Source organism: Lissotriton vulgaris, chromosome 1_1 (genome assembly GCF_964263255.1).
Source record: "Lissotriton vulgaris chromosome 1_1, aLisVul1.2, whole genome shotgun sequence".
NCBI lineage: Eukaryota > Metazoa > Chordata > Amphibia > Caudata > Salamandridae > Lissotriton > Lissotriton vulgaris.
Genome location: NC_141685.1, coordinates 790720447 through 790739133, shown reverse-complemented (window position 1 = coordinate 790739133; position 18687 = coordinate 790720447). Strand labels below are relative to the sequence as shown.

The 18687-nt window shown below is 41.7% G+C and overlaps 1 protein-coding gene across 2 annotated transcripts in view; it reads right to left on the bottom strand.

The window, feature by feature from the left end:
- The window catches only part of ANKRD45 (ankyrin repeat domain 45), a 360539-nt gene that overhangs the window by 159433 nt on the left and 182419 nt on the right, over nucleotides 1–18687 (bottom strand). For both annotated transcript variants that reach the window (XR_015299695.1, XM_086936369.1), the window contains exon 6: nucleotides 6189–6283. Coding sequence is in view for 1 of the 2 variants with exons in the window: in XM_086936369.1 (XP_086792495.1) it covers nucleotides 6189–6283 (95 nt within the window). In the remaining variant the exon portion in view is untranslated. The remainder of the gene's footprint in view (nucleotides 1–6188; nucleotides 6284–18687) is intronic.

The following is an 18687-nucleotide window of genomic DNA, read 5'->3' as shown; positions in this document are numbered from 1 at the left end:
GGAGACGGTTAGGTCAACAGTTCTGGTTGGTCTAAGGGAGTTGCCCTAAACTGACAGAAGCACTCCTTAGCAGAATCAATCTCCCACCGCGGGCAGCAACTTAGAGGATGGAGTTTCCCAAGATGGAGAGACCTGCCAGATCAACGAACTTTGAAACGAGAATATACACTGTGATGGCAAAACGCGATTTTTATTAATATGCATTTTCATGTTGTGTAGTATAATGATGTTTTTGGTGGGCTATGCTTTGTTCACCTTTCGAGTATCATTTGCATACACTACACAGCCCACACCTCCTCCTACTGTTTCCCCGCACTCTTTTCACCCTCTGCCTGAACACGAGTCTGCCAGAAGATTAGAATTTGTAAATAACTCATTCATCCAGCTCCTACACCAGCACCAGTCTGTAATGAACACAACAAATTGTTGGGTATGTGGACTTATGCCACACACAACAGACAAGGGTATCCCATATTTTGTCCTGCCATTTAGCTACTATGGTTCTCTGTGGGCATTTCAAACAATGTTCCTATTTGCCATAGAACCATACCCCCCACGTCCAACAGGAAGAAATTCAAGCAACAAGGCACTAGTGGCAGGAATCCCAAATATGAGCAGAGATATCGACACATACAGAACGATCCCCAAAGACGAATTTAAGGCGTACAGCAGATGGAATATCACTAAATATGAAATTTCCTTGAGTGAGAACCAGCGAGCAAAGAAATCTTCCCCAATCTGGATAGTACTCCACCAAGGTCACCTATGTCTGCAGGGAAATGGCAAAAACCCCAGAGCTCAGCTAGGGAAGAGTGTCTGTACCGAAACTTATGTCTTCTCGTCTCAGACATCTCCTTCATTCTTAGCAGCTAAGGGTACCTACTTCGTCTGCCATGATAGAGCATACACATGGTTGCCCCCTGACTTTTTGGGAACATGTTTTATCTCGTACCTGCTGCCACCCACCTACACGGCCGAGGCAGATTACCATTGGACAAGGACAGTTAGAGGTGTTGTGAGTAAAGACGACACTGCGGAACAGGAGTTTGGAGATTTCACAAAAGGTTTTCTGCCATTTTGGGGGCCTATGGTGAACAGCAGGAACATACGCCAATTGACGAGGGTAGTTGAATCCGCCGTGATTGAAACGGCTGGTGCCCTTAGTAACTTGACTGCGGAGCTCCAGTCGGACCGCCTTATGACTCTTCAGAATAGGGTTGCCCTAGATGTCATACTTGCAGACCGTGGTGGGGTATGTAAAGTGATCCAATCCAGTTGCTGCATTTTCATCCTCGATAATGCTCCGACAGTATACCAGGCCATCTCCAAACTGCATAAATCTCTGAGTCCATTCACGTGGACAAAGGAGACTGGTCCTTGCTGGGGTGGTTCTGGGAACTGATATCTGCCTGGGGATGGAAAACTCTGATATTCATTGGGATGGTCTTAGCCGTTCTGTTCATGTTCTGCCTGTGTGTACAGTGCGCTCCTGCAATATGTGGCCTCTGTGCTACATCATGTGTAAGAAAGCCTGTATCGAGAGATGAACTAAGCAACAGGATGATGCTACAGCAGCATCTCAATAACTTTATGCACACAGACCTGGACTCAGATTAGCATGAGTATAGGTTATTGCCTATATAAGGGCAAAAGGAGGGTCTGTGGTACTGAAAATTCTGGACCCCGCTATCGTATGGTACCGGAGCTCTACACTTGTGTCAGAAAATATCATCATACCATGACGAATTTGGTATCGGCAGACCGGTAATGATTGGGACATTATACCTTTGCATTTGCGTCATGATTGAGTGACGAAATCACCCTTAAATCGTAGTTTCCGTCCTGAACCCTCGGGTTCCATTTTGTGAGCAGCATCCATTTTGTGATTGCCCTTACATAGTCAAAATTACCAAAGCGGAATTCAATCTGAAAGGACACGTACACCTTTGCTGACTCCTCTGTGACCTGGGCGAGCTGACTCCACTGCCTCCAGCCAAACCGGTTCGGGCAGTCCCCAACCCAATGGCCGAGCGAGATTAGCATCAAGGCACAACATGTCATAAACCATTCACTGCATACAAACCACGCTTTATCATACACACACCTGTCCCTGTTTCTTCTTTATGGCTAGTTTTACAAGGAGGAGGTGCCCGATTTTATTGGGGGTTCATCGATATCTGATGGAAGTTCTGGGCCTTGCTGGGTGATCTATCACGAACCGGACAAACGAAAATATGGGTTTGCCATCATGACTCTGCTTTTTCTTTGTTGTGAAAATATGTATATGACCAAACTGTAAAACTAGGAATTCTTGCCTGAAGTGTAATATTGTGTATAAAAAGAGAAGGCTGGCTCTGTAAAAACGAACAGTCTCCTGAGAATATACACACCGTGCTGTTGTACTTCTAGGACGCTTGTTACTTGGTTGCAGCCAATAAAACTCGATCCTTGACATCACCTAGAAGACTCTGTGTTTCTGTGGGCCAAAACAGGAAGAACTCAAGAGGTCTCTGGGTGTTCCCCCTGGCACTGCCGGGTTTCTAAAAAAACCCGGTACCTCAGTAGGACGAAAGCTGGCCTGATACGTCGAGGAATTGAGATTGCTCAACAGTGGAACATAGGCAGTTAGCAATGTGGGCTTCCAACACCTTGGCCAGGTAGAGAAGCAATGAGATGGGGGCGATAGTTGGTGAGGACAAGTGGGTCTACACCGGTTTTCTCAATTAGTGGGACAACAATTGCCTCTTGAAGGAGAGCCCTGTGTTAATGAATCATTTAGTAAAGAAAGAGCAGGATCAGGGAATTCATGAAATGCTTCCTTCAGAATATGAGGGGGACAGCTATCAAGAGGAGAGCTGGATATGTCACCCCAGCTCAAATCAGTAAGTACTTCCTCCGCACAGATGCGTCTTGCCCTCGATGCCGTCAGCTAGATGCGGACATCCTCCATATGTTGTGGCATTGCCCTGTCCTAGAGGAATATTGGAGTAGCGTGGCAACCACACTGGCCACTTGCACATCTCGAGCTGTCCCGACCAGATAGGAGGTGCATATACTGCACCTATTCAGCAGGAATAAGAAACACAGGGATACCACCTGTTTTCTCGATCTGGGCCTAGGAGTGGCAAAACGATTGATCACCAAGCGATGGAAATCCCCTCTGGCACCTCACACATTAGCCTGGCACCAGTCCCTACTTAACTGTGCCAGGGCGGAGGAAATAGCTCTGCGCAGAGAGGACCTACTTGGTAACCGTAAGTTGCCCCTAGCGTCTCAATGGGATACTATGGTGTTGAAGTTACAGCACATAGTTACTAACACTGGAGACCCTCGAGACCCAGCGCTCACCCTCCATAGGCACATGGGTAGAGTAGTGCCACCTACCAGAGATGTATGGCCCCGGTTCATAATGTCGCTGTCATTGGGCCCTGATAGGACTGGTCCACTCTGTTATACCACATACGGCAGCAGGTCTCAAGAGACTTCCTTACCCCTCCTTTGATTATGTTGTCCTCATTTTGTTGTACCCTATGTCCACAGTTTGGCCTAGGATATACCATGTCTGAAATGCCTAAGGACTGGTCAATGGTAAGACTCTCAGGCATTGATACACCCTCTATACAGTCACTATCACGAGTCTTCTCTCAGTATTCTGTTGAATAACTCATTTGTTTGTACCGTACTGTACTGGATATCGCAGCACTTGAAAGTAACTATACATGGTATCTATGCATTGTTCATGTTGTATGATTAAAATGAAAATAAAATCAATAAAAAAGATTTAAACAAAAAAGAGGAGAGCTGGATTCGACTTTAGTCAACAAATTGAAAAAAAGTTCTTTACTGAAATGAGGATTCCTGAGAGCAACTGATTGATTACCAGGGAGGGCATTAGCGAGTATATTGGCTTTATTGGCAATAATTTTGTCATTGAAAAAAGAATTTGGCGTGTTACAGAAAGATTGAGTTGGAGGTAATTTTTACTGTTACTCTGTCAGGTTTGGATAACTCAGAAACAATCGCAAAAATGTCTTTAGATTTGTTTGGTGAGTTCAGAATCTTGCTAGAGAAGTAAGTCGCCTTGGTTAGTAGTATAGGATTTTTATAATGCTTAAGTTGGGCCTGATAGATATCTTTTTTATCTGGAGAATCATTTCTTTGCCAGATGCGTTCAGTGCAGCACAGGGCTAATTAGTTACGTTTTAGGTCTTCTGTGAACCATCTCTGAGAGTTGTGGTGCCTGGCCGTTTCCCCTTTACTAAGGGGAGCATGGATGCTGCTGGCATATGCCACACATATTCTGATATTTCTTTTGTTTAGATTGATATTGGAATGTTTCAAAGGCATGGTGGACACTAAAGAGTTCAGAAGGCATTGATGTTAGTGCAAGTCCAGTTCATAGCCAAAAGGCCAGCTCTAGCTGGGGGTTTGGAAATGGTTAGATTTCTAGGGGTATGTTTTGTTAGAAAATGATCGGACCAAGCGCAAAGGTAGACCGTCAGGGTAGACACCATGAGGTTAGAGATCCAAACTAGATCAAGGGTATGTCCTTTTATATGAGTGGGGGATGTAGCCTGCTGGTCGCAATTCAACCAATTTAGTAGGTCAGTTATTTCTAATGAGCTTGGGCCACCCATCGCATAGATGGCCCAATAGTTAAAGTATCCAATAAGTACCATTTTAGCATGATTGATTACTAAGTGGGATATTTGCTCCCCCAATAAGTTGGGGAAGTGAGGCATGTGGTGAGGGGGCTGTAGATCAGTACACAAATCAGAGGGGTGAGGGAAGAGTCAAGTTTGATGACTAAACTCCCTACTAAAGTAATGTCTATGGCGGTGAGGGTGGTAAACTTCAGACCCTGATGGGATTATGGCAGCAACTCCTCTGCCTATTTTTCCTGTAGCCCGACTAGTCTGAAGAATATAATGGTTACTTGGGAGTGCTGTGAGGATATCTGGCTTGGGCTCAGGGGAAAGCTAGGTTTCTGTTAGTAGGAGTACGTCCGGTTTTGCAGTCTAGTGATTGAAATATTTCTAATTGATGTTTCACCATTGACCATGTGTTCAGATAGATGATTGTTAATTGAGTCATCCTGCGGTTAGCCTGCTTAGGGCTGTTGTCTTCAATAGAACACTGTAAATTTAGTTCGGGAATATGGTCCCTAATGTTTAAAATCCCCGCTAATCGGGATCGAGTAGTGGGGTTGAGAGAGTTGTTGGTAGAGTAACAATGTCTCATTTCGAGTGAGGAGTAGGTGAAAAATTGGGCATAATGACTAGCCCCAGACAGCCGAGGACAGGCGCAGATGGGCTTGTCTTTGGAGCATCCGCTTCGCGCATCTGCTGCGTTCCCCGCTGGAACCAGCATTAAATGGCCATGTGCTGCTCTAAGCTCCGCCCTGCCAGCCATGATTGGTTCCTCCTACTGGGCTTGGCCAATGTGAAGTAGCTAGCATCAGGTAATGACACAGGCTTGTGCAAAATGCAAAGTGGAACAATAAAGATTCTCAAATAACACACAAAATCTAATTCAACAGTGCAAAGTATTAAAAATAAGTAGAGTAAGTCTTTAGCAACAGCAATACCTATATTATTCGCTCCCGCACTGCAGCCGGCATTAATTTGCTGTGTACTGCTCTAAGCCAGCCATGATTGGTTCCCCCTACCGGGCTTGGCCAATGTGAAGTGGCTAGCGTCAGGTACCATCACGGTGCAGTCTTGCAGGATTTTCCTCTTTTTGTGGGGTGGGATTTTGGAATGTAAGGGTTAGTTCAATATAGTCAAGAAAGCTGTAAATCCTATTGGTTCAAACAATCCAAGATGCATTTAGCTTGTTCTGTTAAAATGTAAAAAAAGATACATGTGAATAACTACATCTCTGTATAGTATTATTATGAGATACTCAAGGTTCTCACTTTTGAGATGCCTCACTCTTCCACTTTAATTATATTTAACACCACCGCTTGGTGGTCATGGAAGTTCTTATGTCCATAATTTTATCAGTAAAATTGATTAAATTACTAAATATAGCCTTAGACCAGTTCCCTAAGCATCATGCCCTCTACAGTTTCCAGAGTGTGTCTCTGATTCTGGGTTTTCATAAACAAGGATGATGGGCAATCTACCCCTGCTCTTTACTTCTATCTTCAGGGAACAAAGACCTGGCCAACATCCTTCCAAAAATACCTTGTCTCCTTTGTTAAGTTTTGCGCGCCCCTTTTCCGAATCTGTAACAGTTTGCTGAATTTGAGTGATGTACAACTTCAGGTTCTGCTTAGCTTCTAGATAAAAAAGAAAATAATTTTGAGTAAAAGTTCATGAACATGTCTCTCAGGTCTTGTCACATTCTGATTGTCCACAAGATAGTCATTCTCTAATCAGTCATTAATAATAATCACAAAACCACAATCATGTCAACAGCAAAAAATCAAGCAAAGATTGCATAACAGGCAAGCTAGTATCGATATGAAAAGACAAGCGATTCTAACAAGCTCAGTTAAAGTAAAATACACAATATTACTAATAATTAACAACCATAAAACCTTTGCACTTGGTAACGGAGCATCGATATTGAGTCAAAGTTGAAATTCCTAAGAGCATTGCAAAATTATAACTCCACCCAGTGCTAAAAAAGAAAAAGAAAAATCGATGTTGTATAGCCTATTTCATGAAATAAAATGTAGCATACTCTGGGGGGAGATTAAACATAAGGGCAGGTATCTATAGCAGCAATGCCATACTGGCCCAGTCAGAAGCAAAGCTGGCATCGACTCGACCCCAAACAAAATCTTGTCAAAAGCATCCTTTCCCATAAATCTGTCACAAGGGCCTGAGAAGACATCATCTTGCCTGGAGGGTTTTAACAGCTCCACCCTTTCCCTTTTACGCTGTCTTAAATTGAAGAAATGCTTTGAAAGCCATCCCCTGACGGCCTTTCTTAACTCTAGTGGCTTGTAGAAAATGGACGGTCTACCAAGTGTGGAACAAGTTAGATTGATGTAAAGTTAAGGGATCTGGTTGCCCAGGTCACATGAAAGGCAATCAAGAATTACATCTTTATTGAAAAAGGCGAGGGCATCACACCAGATTGAGGACCATAGTAGGATAGGAGCTAAATTAATCTTGTCCTCATCGTAATCTAGACCAAGCTCCTGGTGTACAGCGTAATTAGGGCTACTCATAGGGAGGCCGGAAAATAGCCTACATACCCCATTTTCCTCTGCCTTAAGGCTACAAAATACTTTGTTCCTCCATATTTCTGCACCATAAGTTTAAATTGGGATGCAACTTCCAAAACAAGGACAATTGGCCTCCTACTTTTATTAGATACCAAATAAAAAAAAAACGATTGTGAAAAGCACTGTCTCTTTAAAGAGATATGGAGCCCAGGAATGCAATTAGTCAAAAGTTACTCCAAGATAGGGAAACTCGTAAATCCTCTTGATGAGTTTACCCATGATGAACATGCCACAAAAATGTAAGATTCTTTGGGCCTCAAGCCATAATAAAGGTTTTTGAAAGATTGGTTTCTAAATTTAAGTAGCTTATGAAAGCTACATAGGCCTCCAACAACATTTAAAGGCCATTTGGAGTTTTTAAGAGAAGGATCGTATCATCCACGTGTAGTAACACAGGTCAAGTTTACTCCTAATAACTGGCATATCCCGTCCCTTCGCCGCCAAGAATAGCGTCCAACCCATTGATTTACAATAAGAAAAGGATTTGTGCTAAGGCGCAGCACCGTACCACTTCCCAGCCCAAGCCAACTTCCTCACTGTCAACATATATATCGTACTGAGGCAGAAATGTCATAATAAAGGGCCCACAAATAGTCCACCAGACCCCTTTCAAGCCCCATAGATTCCAAGATAACCCACAGCTTTGATCTATTAACACTATCAAAGGCGTATTAGAGATCCATGAAGGCTAGATGTATGGCACAACGTTTAGCAACGGTATATTTGCATATCAGCATATGTAAATAAGGCACTTTTCAATCGTCCCCAGACCTGTCCGGAACCCATACTGTACTTCAAATAGAATACTGGTTTCAGCGGTCCAGAGCATGAGCCTGTCAAAAATATCCTAGCAATCACTTTCATCACTTTCACTGTAGAATCTAGTAAAGAAATAAGACTATAATAATGGGGGTCCTGACAATTCCCTTTCAAAAATAAAATAAAAATTGGGACTATAATATCCAATTGCTTGGACTGCGGGAACCAGATTTACAGGCTGCGTTTTTGTTGTAAGTAAGAAGCAGGCCCACAGCTTGGTATTCTTTTTGTATAATATATAGGCACCCCAGCTGGGCTTGGAGGTTTTTTGGAAGGGTTTTTCGTTGATTGCCTCCGTCACCTCTTCCAGTGAGATGTCTATATTGAGACAGAACTGAGTCTAAACCATGCTAGGGGCATCACTATATTTTGCTGAGAAGCAATAGATCGATCTTAAATGAGCTAACCAATGGTCGTGGCCTATATACGCGCCCAGACCTTTCATTGTAGTGTTGGAAAATGTTTGAGTTAGCTTTTGTCCAAATCATTTTGGTGTCTTTTAACTTGCAGGAACAAACCAGTGTTTCCCACACATCTATTTGCAAGTCCAACATCCTTTTTTGAAGGCCTGGTTTAAAATACCTTATAAATATAGCACTTACAAATCTATCCCTAAGGACTGTATTCAGGGCATTTTTAGCTGCTTATTTGCACTTCTGCATATACTGTCGAACCAGGAAGGCTGTTTTGTACTGGGGATTTCCTGGGGCTTCATTAGCAAGGCCCTGATATTATTTCCCAGTAGTACAAAGCCCTCAAAATAGGGAGGAACTGGAGTCTGTTGAAATACAACAATTAACCAAGGCCTGGTGACCTGTGAGTAGCTTACTCAAAATATCCCTCATATTGGCTGTTCTTCACACCAATCTTGACCCATTATCTTTAACTGAGAGTTTTTTAAACAATCCCCTATCCCTTTCTTGGGTTCACCGTGAAAGCTTACTAAAGTGATGACATGCGAGTTATGGTCACTGTAGACACTCGAATTAATAACACCCTCAAGGATCAGTTTAATAAATTCCTGGAAACAGAGATATAATCTATAGCGGAGATACAGCCCCTGCCAATGTAGGTAGCAACAGTATTGTGGGGTGATGTTGCCAGCTCTAGCTCACTGGATAAATCATAATTCAGTAAATATGACTACAGCCTATTACCCCTAGGATCCTTGTTGTGAGAATTATCATCCAAACACTAACTGTGTTTACTACTGTTGGAGCAGACAAGTCACCAAGCTTGGCATTCAAGTCCCCTGCAAGCACCAAACTGAACCCTCTACCCAGGTAAGAGTGGAGTGCTTCTTATCAAGCTCTTCAATAAAATCAAAAAGTAAGCAATAGCTGACGTTAGCTACTGTTGAACAATTATTGGTATTTAAATTGGTGATGACCTACTTGAAATTATGTGGTCACTTAAGATGGAAGTCTTGAATCAACCCACTGTGGGTGGGGCCTGTGGAAACTGAACAATCAAATGTAGTCTTCAACCAGGACAATAAACCTGCCTGTGCCCAACCTGTATCTGAATGAACAGCAGGGTCTGTATGACAGTAACATTCATCGCACAATACTTTATGTGTGGCCCAAGTTTCCTGTAACAAAACAATCTCATGCAATCTAATGTAATACACCCACCTATCCAGACTCAGTTTAGAGCTTACTACAACTACGTTCCACGGACTACGGTCCGTAGGTGACAATAAAGTAGGTATCCTATAGAGTTCAGGTCACACCTGTGGCTCTGATACACTCACAACAGAAGAGGTTTTTGACTCTAAGACATTAGGGCTGGGAATAAGAGAGCAAACTTCTTGGTATGAAAACGTAGATGGATTATCAGTAGGACAGGTCATATGCCCCATCAGTCAGTCACTCTCGGACAAATCCGAGCGTATAGAGTACTGACTGACAGTGGGAAGATGGAAAGCCTCAGGCAGAGGGAGAAGACGATGGGGACTTAGTGGTTGCTCCATCAGAACTGGTTCTGCATTCTGTAAAACAAATCCTAGGGGCAATAGCTTCACAGGACCTGGTCGAATTTTCCCTGAATATGATCGTTGAACTAGACCATCCGCAATTTGTGGGTGTCTCAAATTAACAATACTACAATCGCCACTGAATTCCTCCTTCAAAGGCCCTACCGAACCAATCCTATGCACAAAGTCTTGTTAAAAAATTGAGCATTTATTTGAATGTTTCTATGAGGCCAGTGAATTACCTTATTTATCAATTGCCATGTTATTTCTGCTGCTTGAGGGGCCAACCGTGGAACGTTTGCCAATACGATAACATGAGGGTACACCGCTGGAGGTAAGTGGCAAACAGAGGGGATCTCAGGCCCATACAACTTATATTCAGAACCCTTATTCACATGGGTGTCATGTGATCTCCCGTGGCCTCTGATTGCTGAGTAGACTGCAGGCCCTGGGGGCCAGTGCTATCAGTAGAATTACCTCCTGATTCCTTCTCTGGGTATCCACACTCTAGGGCGAGGATGTCTGGGTTGACACTGAAATAGATGCTGATTTTGGTGTGATTAAGGAGTGCGGTGCTACATCAATCCCAACCATCCCTAACAAAGGCAGGTAATTTTCTGTGGATTCCAAACCGGCATACATGGGATGAAGCCTGTTCTCTAAGATGGAGTTAAACTTGTCACATAACAGTTCTATGGTGGCATTGCTGAGTTCTTTATTAACCACATGGCTGCTGCAGGGATTTTTGCGCTGTGCTGCAAATTGCTCTTTTGCTGCAATCATGACGAGCTCAGCTCGTCATCAGCACACGACACCCGTGGGTGATGACGAGCTGAGCTCGTCATCAGCATCGAAAGGGTTAAAGGAGCTCACATACTAGTTGCAGGGATACAGTAAGAGTAGCTGGCTGGGCCTCAAGGTTCCTTAATTCCGGCCCCAGTTTTTTAAGTTTCATGGCCGGAGCTTCTTCTTGTGAGGGGGGAGTTAAGGTTTCCGAGTCAGCAATCAGCCCTGATTCCACATGGACTGGTAGTGGATGAGGCATTTACTGCACCATGTAAATATTGACACAGCAGGGTGAGGTATTTACGAGGTGTGGTAAATACCATTTATTCCACATTTTCCTCTGGAAAATGTGTAACTACACGTGGAGTTGGTGCAGGCTTTCAAAGTTCCAAAATTCAACATTGAGATAATTGTAGAGGTGTTGTAATGACCATAGTAGTCAGAATGTTGATCCTAATGCAAAAAGGTATTTGTGTATGTATCAGAATTCTTCGGCCCACTTGTAATCAAGGCATTAGTCTCAGAGAACAATCCGTTAAAGACCATTGTGTTGACCCCACTGAAAGCACCAGAATGGTGGTTAAAACCTCTGTAAACTCCTAGGGTAATATAAAATATCTACAGAAGAGAAGCCATAAAATATCCAAAATATGTTACAGTGTGGAATTTGTCTACTGTCCCGCCTCTTTATACTTTAGTCTGAATAACTGTAAAGTGGTGACCATGCTCTACTGTCTCACTATGAAGACTCAATAAAGAGAATTAAAAAAAAAGTGGTGACCATGCTCATAAATACCTAAAACCACGGTATTCTCCGTAGAACACCTGTTGCCTATCATTCAATACTACGAGACGCTCCCTAAAATACCTGACCCTCCCACAAGGACGCGGCGGGCTGTCCCTCCCGAACATCACATTCTATTACTGGGCAGTACTCTTACACCAGATGTCTATTTTATTTTGTGTGGACATTAACCAAGGGACAGAAGATGAGAGATATGTCAAAATCCAATCAATATATGAGTTCGCCATAGGGAGAGAAGCCGGGGGGGGCGGGCTGCTGCTGCGGCATGTCGAACACAGCTACTATAAGAAAGTTCGATTTAAGGTGGTCTACAGCGCTTGGGAAATCTGGAATAAAGTACGTAAAACCATGGCAATTCCAAAATTATCCCCCTCTTTTATGACAAAATGGGAAGACAGTAGGAACATGCAGGCCTAGTCAACGTAGGGGGCTTATATAAATCAGGTCAACTATGCTCCTTCTCAGCACTGCGGCAAGGAAATGGGTTGTCTGGAAAGCATTATTTTAAATATCTGCAGATCAGATAATTTTTTGCCATCCGTCGACCAGCTATGTCTCTGGAGAAAATATCAGTAATAGAAACGATCGCTGGGAGGAGTAACAGGATAAAGCACATCTATGGTACACTACTTAATAGCGTCTCAAACGACCTAGAGAAAACCGAAACCAACTGGGCTAGGAAACTGAATAATCCGGCTGTTGATATATATATATATATATATATATATATATATATATATATATATATATATATTGCTACACGTTCCCCCTAAAAAAACAAAAAACAAATAAACAAATAAAAAAAATATATATATATATATATATATATATATATATATATATATATATATATATATATGTATATATATATATATATATATATATCAAATACCAAATAACTCGCCGCACTCGCCTTGGTTAAGTTGCAGTTTCTTTATTCAAAACGTGACAAAACACCTACGCGTTTCGAACCGTAGTTCATGTTCACGGTAGCCAAAATGTGAAGTCCCTTCATTATTTCAATACAATTAAGCCTGTGGTGCATGCCCCTGTATTTTGAGGCATGCTGGGACATGTAGTTTACATTGTTTTTAGCCATCACTATTTATGTGCTGGTCAAGGGTTTTTGCTGCATTGGGGCGGGTTTAACGTTACGGCATCTAAGAGCGGGCCCCCCAGTTACTTGGGGCAATATCGCTCTTTGACGCGCGTGATGACACGTGCGTATGTAGTCAGCCCTCTATTTACCAGAGGGTTGGCTAATGATGCGTAACTGGCATGGAGATACTCCATTTGTCAATAAAGGGCTGAGTGCCCTACGTCCCCAATGCTTGCAGCCGCCCGTGACTGTAATTTATGTCTTGTAAATAAATGGCAAAATTAAGAGTCAAAGAATGAATGATAACAAATAATAACATAATGCAACTCAATTGTGGTGTCAGTGATAAACACAAGAATATTCATTCATATGTCATAGGAGTTCTTCAAGATTTAACTGGGTTAGGGAGAGATCAGATTTACTAGTTGTTAGTCCAATAGTCTGTGTCCTTCATAAATGTACATAAAGTTCCTCATCGCCATTGAGGCCTCCAGGTTGTTTGGTCTTAAACCTCATGATAAGTTTGGATTCCAGTCTTCTTAATCTTTGGATTCCATTGCCACCTCTTTCATGTTGTGCGATCATGGCAAGACCAAAGTATCTGGCGTCCTGCCATGTTTTCTTCTCATGGTTAGCAAGATGTTTCGCAATGGCATATGAGTTATCATGATTCTGTATGGCGCGGATATGTTGGAGAATCCGTATTTTTAAGGAACATGTGGTGCTGCCAATATAAGATTTTCCACAGTAGCATTGAATCATGTACACAACAAAGGAAGAGTCACAGTTAATGTACATTGATTACTGTGACTCTTCCTTTGTTGTGTACATGATTCAATGCTACTGTGGAAAATCTTATATTGGCAGCACCACATGTTCCTTAAAAATACGGATTCTCCAACATATCCGCGCCATACAGAATCATGATAACTCATATGCCATTGCGAAACATCTTGCTAACCATGAGAAGAAAACATGGCAGGACGCCAGATACTTTGGTCTTGCCATGATCGCACAACATGAAAGAGGTGGCAATCGAATCCAAAGATTAAGAAGACTGGAATCCAAACTTATCATGAGGTTTAAGACCAAACAACCTGGAGGCCTCAATGGCGATGAGGAACTTTATGTACATTTATGAAGGACACAGACTATTGGACTAACAACTAGTAAATCTGATCTCTCCCTAACCCAGTTAAATCTTGAAGAACTCCTATGACATATGAATGAATATTCTTGTGTTTATCACTGACACCACAATTGAGTTGTATTATGTTATTATTTGTTATCATTCATTCTTTGACTCTTAATTTTGCCATTTATTTACAAGACATAAATTACAGCCACGGGCGGCTGCAAGCATTGGGGACGTAGGGCACTCAGCCCTTTATTGACAAATGGAGTATCTCCGTGCCAGTTACGCATCATTAGCCAACCCTCTGGTAAATAGAGGGCTGACTACATACGCACGTGTCATCACGCGCGTCAAAGAGCGATATTGCCCCAAGTAACTGGGGGGCCCGCTCTTAGATGCCGTAACGTTAAACCCGCCCCAATGCAGCAAAAACCCTTGACCAGCACATAAATAGTGATGGCTAAAAACAATGTAAACTACATGTCCCAGCATGCCTCAAAATACAGGGGCGTGCACCACAGGCTTAATTGTATTGAAATAATGAAGGGACTACACATTTTGGCTACCGTGAACACGAACTACGGTTCGAAACGCGTAGGTGTTTTGTCACGTTTTGAATAAAGAAACTGCAACTTAACCAAGGCGAGTGCGGCGAGTTATTTGGTATTTGATACAAATCTGGGACACTGCCCTGGTCCCGTCGCTGGCACCGGCTGAAAAGTGCTCCCGCTGCGGGGTAGAAAAGAAAACGAGGCAGACCCTTCTTGGTGCAGCTTAGTTTATTTCACCAGTCCTCACGACGCGTTTCGGCAGATCCCTGCCTTGATCACATGACAACACGTCAGTGAAGCACATCCCCTTTTAAAGTGCAAGTGCCCATTAATAAACATAGAAGAGATATTTACATATATACATATAGACAGTCTTTCTTTCTATAGCATTTTAAAACTCCTTTTCAGTTTTGTGATTATACGTTAAATACATTGTGCAATCTTAATGATACATAGTTATTCACAGCTATAGAAGGTTTTTTCATACTTTAGTAGCAAAAAATGATACTTGTAAAATACATTTTTTCAATCTGTGCAATTTTTGCAATGATTTGTATAAATACATATTGTTTAAACACAGTACCTTCAGTGTCTGGGTGAAAATACCCGTAATGCCTCATTATATATTGTCATTTATCGATTGCATCTGTAATTTTATGATCTTGTTAAGTTCTCTTCTAAGCTTTATAACATTGTGCTTCCCCAGGAACAACCCATGATTCGCCTAATTAGTGTTGTACACCAAAAAGTGCTTGCGAGTGCTATAAATAATAAAGTGCAAATGTGACTAAATTTATATAATATCATTTCCTATGTGCGGTTTGTATGTATTTTGTTATATCTTAATAGTTGTCGGCAATTTTCACTCCAATCGGGATACAGGTTAAATGGACAGTTATTTTACTGGGCTTGTAATACAAAACATGATTCCCACAATTAATTTCCAAAAAACGTCTTGATAAAATCTTTCAAAAATCAATTTCATGTTTAGATAGTAAAAAATTCCAATCCATTTAAAATTGTAAAACCTAACATTTGATCACAAACGTAAAAAAATATATGATTTCAACAATTAATATTCCCAATGAGTTAAAATTATTGTTAAACAATTGCATAAAATTTCCTTATTTACAGATCCACTTCATACAACGAGTACTGGTTTTTCTATATAATTTTTCAATTGTTCATTTTCATTCACTTATTCAGAGAATTTTCTTTTCTATGTAGATTGCTTTGTTGGTGACATGGTGTATTTATCTTTTTCTAATCCAGATATGTGTACAAATCTTCCCCCATATTCAACCCATTGGGTTGTTTACTGTCTAATATCAGTATATAATGGGTTTCAAGGCGACGTAGTACCCCTTCCCTATTACCTCCCCTTCTTTGTACCGGTACACTGTCTATCAGGTAATACTTTAAATCTTTGGGTTTTCCACCATGGTGTTCTTTGAAGTGGCGGGCTACTGGATAGCTAGGGTCACTATTAGTTATCGCCCTGATGTGTTGCAGTATTCTTTGATACCCAGGCAATTTTGTACTTCCCACGTATCTGAGATTACAACTACACTCTAAAATATACACCACGTATTCATTTCTACATGTGAGATGCTGTTTGATCATGTTTGGTTTTGGGCTGAAGGCTGTCATGTACGACGTTGTGTTTTTTTCCATATGTACAGGCTTTACAGCTGATACATTTGAAAAACCCTTTTCTTGTACTGAGCCAGTCTGTGGTATTTTCACATTCTGGACTACTAGTAACTAAAATGTCCGCCATTGATGTTGATTTTCTAAATGTTATGGTGGGCTGTTCTGATAATGATTTGCCAATGATGGGGTCATCCTTAATAATGTGCCAATTGTTCTTAAATATCTAGCGCAGTGATTTGTGCTGGCGATTATATGTTAAAATGAGCCTTGGATTCCCATCTATTTCTGATGTTTTAGACTTTTGGGATTCTGGGTCTGTATTGGTGTTTAACAGTAAATCCTCCCTTGGTCTGGCTCTAGATTTTTGGATTGCACTCTTGATAGTTTTGGCACTATAACCCCTTTCAATAAATCTCAACTTGCTTGCCTGCTGATTCTTAAACAGCTCTAATTCACTACTGCATATCCTGCGCAATCTGAGCATTTCCCCATAGGGGATGCTTTGGATGAGATGAACAGGATGAGCACTTGTTGCGTGCAAAATTGTGTTCCCAGAAGTTTCCTTCCTGTATAGCGTAGTGCTTAATGTTTGGTTGTCTGTTTTGATCAGGACATCCAGGAACGGGATTTGTTCCCTACTTATATGCAAAGTAAACTTGAGATTAATGTCATTATCATTTAGCTCTTCAATGAATTTCTCTGCTTCCTCCTCAGTCCCTTTCCATATGATCATCAGATCATCTATTTACCGTAACCACGATATGACTTTGTCCTTGTAGGTGTTGCCGTGCTGTCTCTTTAGGACCAGCTCCTCCCACCAACCCATGAATAAACAGGCAAAGGTGGGGGGGAAGCTGGCCCCCATCGCAACACCCTGTACCTGTCGGAATATTTGCTTTCTGAAGAGAAAGAAATTATGCTCTAGGCAGAAAACGAACAGATCCATAAGCATTTTGTTGTGCATGGTATACTCTATGGGTCTCCTTGCCAAAAAATATTCTACTGCCTTGATGCCATCAATGTTTCTTATGCATGTGTATAATGACGTTACATCCAGAGTAATCAACATATATCCCTCCTCCCATTTGACTTTCCCTATTTTACCCAAGAAATCTCCAGTGTCTTTCACTAGTTCCTCCCTATCGCTTTCGGCATACTTAACTAGTAACTCCACCAGTTTGTGGGAGGAATCTAGATTACCCTGTGCCCATTCAGCTATTAATCGCGGGTTAGGTGTCGTAACTTGGGGCAATCATTATTCGTAGCCCCCTCGGTATACGACCCACATCCAAATATCTTCTAAGCGATTTGGACTCCCACCATTTCGCTGTCTCCCTGCGAATGAGTTTTTCCAATTGTTTATACTTGTCCCTTAGTCCTGCTCCCCATTGGTGTTACTTATGCCGGCAGTCTTATTAGTGTTCGCTGACTGCGGTGTCTCATCCGAGAACACGTAGCAAACACAAAAAGTGGCGTGTTCCTGCCGCTTTCTTCGGCGGGCTCTCGACTGGGTCGCCAACCCACAAGTATTAAATCACCTCCTGGATACTTTTCTCTTTGCAGAAAACCAGAGTCGAGGCCCCAATAGTGCGCAAAAGGGTTTATTGGGCACAAGGAAAATTACCCTACGCGTTTCGAAGTCAGCCGACTTCTTGCTCACGGGTGGAGATCTAATCCATTGCCATTCCTTTAAAGTGATACAAACGTATTTTCTGTGCATGTGATCAAACAACATAAACAAAATACTCAGAAAAACGTTACATTGTTACTCCGTATTAACCAAGTGGTTGTGATTAAATTGCAGTTATTTAACAAACGTTGTTACATGTTGAACCCACATGTTTGTATACAGATCTAACTGTGTTATTTACAATTATATTTGACAATTATATTTGGTTTTGTCCATTTGTAGTCCATTCATGCAGCCGCATGCATACACTATTTCCAAGTGTTTTTAGATGGACTTAATGGTAGTTTGAAAAGTCTTGCCCAAGTGGGCATAATGTTGTTTCTCTAGTGGTTCAATAGTATTGCCCCAGTGGGCATGGAAATCCTTCTTTAAGAATTTAAATTCTTCCAAACTTAGGAGTCCTTTGCTCTTCCAAGCAAGTAATTTACTCCAGAGTTCATCCTGCATCTGCTTGTATTTCAGGGGCGTACTATGGTGGTAACATTGTGTATCACTTAATTGTCTTTCTGCTTCAGTTAAATAGTCTTTGAGGGGCCACAAGGGAATATTCCCCCCCTTGTCTGAATTCCTTATCACAATGTTCTTATGCTTTTTTAATTTTTCCATTAGTGCCCCATAGTTTCTTTCTGGAGTGGTAAGTTTCCTTTTTGCGTTTGTTATTTTAATGTTCAATTTTTTTTATTTGGGAAACAACCACATCATTGAACACGTCGATGGCATCTTTTGTCATTATTGGCACAAATTTAGACTTCTTTTTGAATGGAGTGTCTGGTTTTCCCATATTGTCTATGTCTTGGGTGTTCAAAATTGGAAATTCCCCCTGATTTATTTGACTTCCTTGGGGGGTACTGCCGGTCTGAGTACCTGATGTCGTATTTACAATAGATTGAACATCCCTTAATAGATCAAAATCTCCCGCCAATAGGTTAGGCAT